The sequence below is a fragment of the Eptesicus fuscus genome (assembly GCF_027574615.1).
Source record: "Eptesicus fuscus isolate TK198812 chromosome 1 unlocalized genomic scaffold, DD_ASM_mEF_20220401 sc13_unplaced_1, whole genome shotgun sequence".
Taxonomy (NCBI): domain Eukaryota; kingdom Metazoa; phylum Chordata; class Mammalia; order Chiroptera; family Vespertilionidae; genus Eptesicus; species Eptesicus fuscus.
The window spans coordinates 203344-209252 of NW_026557622.1; the positions used below are offsets into that span (position 1 = coordinate 203344).

At 48.2% G+C, this 5909-nt stretch overlaps 1 protein-coding gene across 1 annotated transcript; it reads right to left on the reverse strand.

The window, feature by feature from the left end:
- Positions 1-369: 369 nt before the first annotated feature.
- LOC129148461 (Y-box-binding protein 3-like) lies at positions 370-1990 on the reverse strand. The gene has a single exon (XM_054713445.1). It carries the CDS (start codon positions 1988-1990, stop codon positions 797-799), a length of 1194 nt encoding a protein of 397 aa, XP_054569420.1. The 3' UTR covers positions 370-796.
- Positions 1991-5909: the final 3919 nt, after the last annotated feature.

Sequence of the window (5909 nt, forward strand, 5' to 3'; positions counted from 1 at the left end):
TGTTTTGCTCAGTTTTTCCGTGTTTTGCCTCAGAGAGTACCTAAGCATTAAGTGTGGGTAGGTGGTGCTCCAGACTTACTGCTAAAATGCAGGGTGGGAAGGGGTGGTGAAAAAGAAAGTGATGGGGCCATTTCTAATCCTTTAGAATATCCCTAGAAGTTCAATCCATAAGCCCAGAATTAGTCTTAAGTTTGTGACTTGTAAAAAGAGTGACAGGTATGATGTTTGCTAAAATTGGTTCTGATAAAAGGACTGAAAGGACTGTCTCAGTATAAGTATGTGCTGGCAGGCTTTTAAAAAAATCAGACAACGGCGATAACAGATAAAATGAACATGAAATGATTTATTGAGGAAATGACCATTCAGTTAAGTAATATCACACAATGTCAGGTAATCTTCAATATCAGATCATCTTTGTTTTTGCATTAGAAAGAACATTTTTAAGTGCTCCATCTAATTCACCTGGGGATGTAGAATCATAGTTGTGATCCTGGTCAGATATTTTAAAAGAATGGATACAGGTGTGTGTGTGTGTGTGTGTGTGGTGTGTGTGTGTGTGTGTGTGTGTGTGGTGGGTGTGTGTGTGTGTGTACAGAAACTTCCAAGGCAGATGGTAAGAGGGAGTTCAGAAATATACAGATCTTGTCGTTTATCTTGAAACCTTGGGGAAGGGCTGTGTCTTTTTCTCAGGGCATAAATCTAACAGTCAATCTGGACTGTGTAGCGCCAAAGGGCACCTCAAGAGGACATCACCTGCAGCCCCAGGCCAGGGAGTCCCTGGGAGGGGGCAGGAGTGTCACTGGGCCTGTGCAGCAGAGGTGGCATCTGCAACTGCGGCATCCTCCTCTGAGGCGCTGCTCTGATTGGCAGCGCAAGCGGGTTTTCCAGCAGGGCCCTTCCAGGTCTCCTCCTCTCCTCCTTCAGGGCTCTGGTTCTGGGCACCAGGCGGCTGCTGTGGGTGGTGGAGGGGGTTGTTGGGGCTGAGGGCTGCAGAGCCAGCATCGCTCCCGCTCTCCTTGTTTTCTGCCTCCATCTGCTCAGAGGACTTTGGACCAGGGGCAATGCCTCGGCCCCTAGGGCGACTCAAGCGGTAGCTAGGGCCAGGTCCGCGGCGTGGTGGTGAGCTCTCAGGCCTGGTGGCTGGTGCAGACCCAGGCAGCTGGGCGGCCCGTGGGCCACTGGCGGGAGCGAAGGTGGAAGGGCGGCGGGTCACAGCCCTGGCTCTGCGGAAGGGCGGAAAGCGCCTCAGCCTTTGGTCTTGGGGGCGGCGGGGCAGGCGGCGCCTCTGGCCCTGGGCTAAGGCGAAGTCTTCTCTGCTGCACTGGTAGTGGTAGTCATAGTAGCCGTAGTAGCCATAGTAGTGGTAGTAGTCGTAGTAGTCATAGTAGTAGTTGTAGTTGTAGTGGTAGTCATAGCCGTAGTCATAGACATCCCCCTCGGGGCCCCTGGCACTGCGATGCTGTGGCGCGCGATGGCGGGTGTAGAAGCCACGGCGGAAGCGGGGGCGGTTTGCAGCAAAGCGGCTGCCCTCCACTGGGGCGCCACCTGGCCCGGTCACGTTCGCAGCCTCGATGCCTTGCTTGCCCTGCACCACGTCGAACTCGACGGTCTCGCCTTCGCCCACGCTGCGTTGGTACTTGTGGGGGTTGTTCCGCGTGATGGCCGTCTGGTGAACGAATACATCTTCCTGGGTGTCATGCCTGCTGATGAAACCGTACCCGTTCTTTACATTGAACCACTTGACGGATCCACTCACCCTCTTGGCGATGACTTTCTTGGGCGCCTTTTCCTTGGTGCCAGCTGCCACGGTGGCCTCGGGGACAGAGTCTCCGCTGAGGTGGCTGGCGACTAGGGCTTGGACAGAATCTCCGCCTCCCAAGGACGACAGATCTTTCTGCCCAGCTTCGGGGGAGACGGCTTGGGGGGAGATGGCTTGGGGGGAGACGGAGGCGGCCACCTCCGTGAGGGTGGCCTCTCCTGCCTCACTCATGAGGCCTTCCTTTCTCTTCTTGCTCCTAGAGTCGCAGGGAAATCTGCTCCTAGGTAGTTGGGCAGGCGGGGTGGGAGTGGGGGGCGGGGTTGGGGTGGGGGTGGTTCTGGAGGCGGGAGCCTTGCTCTGGGAGGGTCTAGGTCAGGCCTGAGGACTCTCCTTGGCACTGAGGCTCTTGGGAGAGGTCTGTAGCGTCTCCTAGGAAACAGGACCCGGATGAACAGGGCTGCAGGGGGTGACGTCTCAATGGGGCTCTAGGCTCTCCTCTAGCTAGGGGGCGGGGCAAATGAGCTCTGCCACGTGCTCCTGGCTCCACATCACAGCGCTTCTTGGTTGGTTCCTAGTAGAGAAGGAGCACACACAAGCTCTATGGAGTGGTCTTCTTGAAGACCCTTTTGCTTGCTTGAGTGGACATGAAGAGAGGACCCACTTTACATCCCTCTCCCTTGGCTGGGGAGATCCACAGCCTTCTAAGGGCACTTCTTACATACTCTCTGGCAAAACCCAGGTCCTCTTCCAACCCCTTGTGTGCCCCCTTTGTGAGTGAGGCATTTTGTGTAATTCGAGACAACCGCATTTTGTGTAAATGATAACCACATGAAATGAACGCCCAATCAAAGAAGCCCACTGTCTCATTTTGTTGCTGTTGTTTTGTTTTGTTTTGTTTTCCTGCAGAGAGGCAGAGGAAACCTGCCAGGGCTAGAACTCTAGTACTGAGAGGACATTAAACTGGTGCAGGTTTATATTCTAGACTGATGCTAGATTTCTAAAGCAGGGACTCTGAGTAGGAACACCTTTGTAACTAGAATATTCTGAAAACCCTGTTGAACTCTGTGTTCTTGCCTACATAAAGCAAATGATCTCACAGAGTGAAACAGAGTTCAGGCAATTCTCCCTTGTGTTTAACTGCAAATACAAACTTTTTTTTGTTTTTCAAATAGCTGTCTGATCTTCATCCTGAATTGGTCTTCAGATTTAATTATATAGAAACCCTCATACTTCAGCCTAACTTCAGTATCTTATATATGGGAGCTTAGTGATGCTGACTGTGATGGAGCCTTGATCCTGCCTGAGTTCTTCGCTGTGGTTCATCTCATTGTGTCAGGGAAGAACCCGGGAAGAATGTCTATCCACTGCCCAAGGGCCTCCTTCCAACTCTGCAGCCAGAGTACCTGCAAGCTGGCTTCCCAAAGCCTATGTGGGAGTGTGTTTTATTTTATTCCTATTCTGAACCAATGTCAGCACAGGATACTGTGCTAAGGTACAGCTAGCTTTCTGAAATATAGCCTTTCCCAGGTGAGGACAGAGCACACTGAGATAGTAGATTGTAACTGATCATAAAACTCAGTTTTCATTTATTGACAAGAAAAATAAGCGGTGTTGTCCTGCCATTTTAGAGTTTATAGAAACCTCTCATATGTTGTGCATTTGATCGTAATCACAACCCACTCTATAAGGAAGTGGGACAGGTACTGTTTTTGCTTCCGTTTGACAGATGAGGACCCGGACCCAGAGACAGGAAGTTGATTGCTTACATTCAAATATTTAGTATAGGGTGGAAACTTATCTCAGATAAGTTTCACTTCAGGTTCAGGTCTCTTTCGACCACATCTCACTGGTCTTCATGTATAGTTCTGTCACCTATTTCATCTGATGTCAGAGACCAGTGACCTCTTTCAGAGAGGTAATGGTCTCATACAACCCAGCAGGGGACCAAAGAAATACCTCCTGCAAGGCCTACCTGTCTCCCCTGTGTCCAGACTCCCGGGCCTGTCACTCTCCCAGAGCAAAAATTTGCCTTCATGTCAATTAATCAGTACCCACTCTCTCCTCCTTACACACACACACACACACACACACACACACACACACACACACATAATACCCTGCCTACAGCCCAACAGAGAGCAAATCAAGAACCATTTCTTCACTATGCTGATGTAATAGAAAATGGAAGAAAGGGACTTGATTTTTATTTCACTCTTTAAAAAATAAACAAACAAACAAACAAACAAACAAAAAACACTTCTTCAGGCATCATCTCTTATTGTTTTCACAGCAAGAGTTAGAGCAGCAGGCTAATGTCAGTATCCTCACATGACAGAGTAAGCCAGGGCAGCAGGGCAGGGAGCAGCTAACTGACCTAACCAAGGCCACCCACATAATAAGCACAAAGCTAGGATGATGCCTCTGGACCTGAGGGCCCTCTGATTCCTAGTCCACTGTTCCTTCGTGGCCCCATGAGGCCACTTCTATGATGCCGTCAATAGTTCTTTCATATACATACTTGTATATGTTTACATAATGTTTTTTATTGGGGAGAAAAGGGAGAGAGAAGATAGAGGGAGAGGGAGAGAGAGAGAGAGAGAGAGAGAGAGAGAGAGAGAGAGAGAGAGAAGACATTGAGACATCGCTGCGAGAAAGAAACTTCCATCAGCTGCCTTCTGCACGGCACCTACTTGGGATCTCGAGCCCGCAACCCGGGCATGTGCCCTGACCTAGAACCAAACTGGGGAGCTTTGGTGCATGGGAGGACACCCAACCAACTGAGCCACACCGGCCAGGGCAACAGTTATTTTTTTCATGTCCTGATAACTCTCCTTGCTGCTTCCCACATTTGCCATGCCCATTCCCATCTCTGTGCCTGGGTTCCCCTTTTCCTCATTCTCTTAGGAATACTTTTTCTTCTCTCCTCCATCTGTATAATTTTTACTCGCTCTTCTAGTCCCAGTTTTGCAGTCCCCTGCCACCCCCATTTTAAATGGACTAGTCCACCTCCTTGTCTTTCTTCTCGGAAACCTAGTTGCACTTATAGCCTACGATTAATGGCTACTCTGCTTTCCTATGTGTAAGGTTTTCTGTCTCACTATTATTTCCAACTGAATTCTAAGGCCACTAATGATTTATTTATTTATTTTCTCTCAGTTTTCTTCCCAGGTAACATGATGCCTGGAACAGGGCTGGCCGTATAAATGGCCACCGCACATGTGTGCTTGTGCATTAAACCTATGCCTCTTTTTCATCCTTGAATTCCTTACAGTTGCTAGCACATTGCCAGGCACAACATAAATTCACTGAGTTGGACTGACTATGTCCTCTTGAGTATCCTGTTGTTGTTTTCATGATAGACAGGAAAGTGCTTTGGAGCCATCATGGAGATCAGTTGAACCTTCCTGGTTCGGGTGTATTTTATGCAAGAAGAAAGGCATTGTGAAAAAATTAATATGATATGAATTGCTTGTTCAAGCTTACGGTTTAATTTGCTGAGCCCCTTGTATTATTTTTATTGAAATCATCAGGTTCTGTTTATCTCTTTTTCTTTATTTTGCACTTCATCCATCCTGTGAAGGATATTGTTTAAGTGTTATTATTTAAGAGCTGGAGGTTAATTCAGGTATAAGGTATACCGTCTGATCCATGGGCTTATCATTTAAAACTAAAATATCTGCTGCTTCAGCCACAAAATGGGGCTGAACCCAAGACAGCACAGTCCATCTAGGCTCATGATGAAAGTTAATAAATCACATTGTCTAAGCTAAAGAGCAAACAAATTGGCAGTCTTATGAGAGGATGAAAATGCTTCAGGTCCTCTTTTCTTACCAATTCTCTGGTGGTTCCAGTTTGAAAGGTCAAATGGCTAAATGGAAAGAAGAACCTTATCCATCTTGCTCCTGCTATAACCACACCATCAATTCCAGGCTCTCTTGAGTGCTGCTTACAGTCCAAGGCAACACAAAGCTAACATAATACAGACAGAAATAATAAAGGGGGATCTGGAACATGCAGCTGAGAATGACGACCTTTGCCCCATACCCGGCAAATGACACAGGGTGACCCAGGGATACTATGGATGTTAATAAGTGGTTTAAAATATGGGCAGTGTTGCAATTTTCAGTGCACTCACAGCTGAGGTTTTGGG

What these genes read in the sequence shown, in the direction of transcription:
- LOC129148461 (XM_054713445.1), bottom strand. Translation starts at nt 1,990, where the DNA reads ATGAGTGAGGCAGGAGAGGCCACCCTCACGGAGGTGGCCGCCTCCGTC.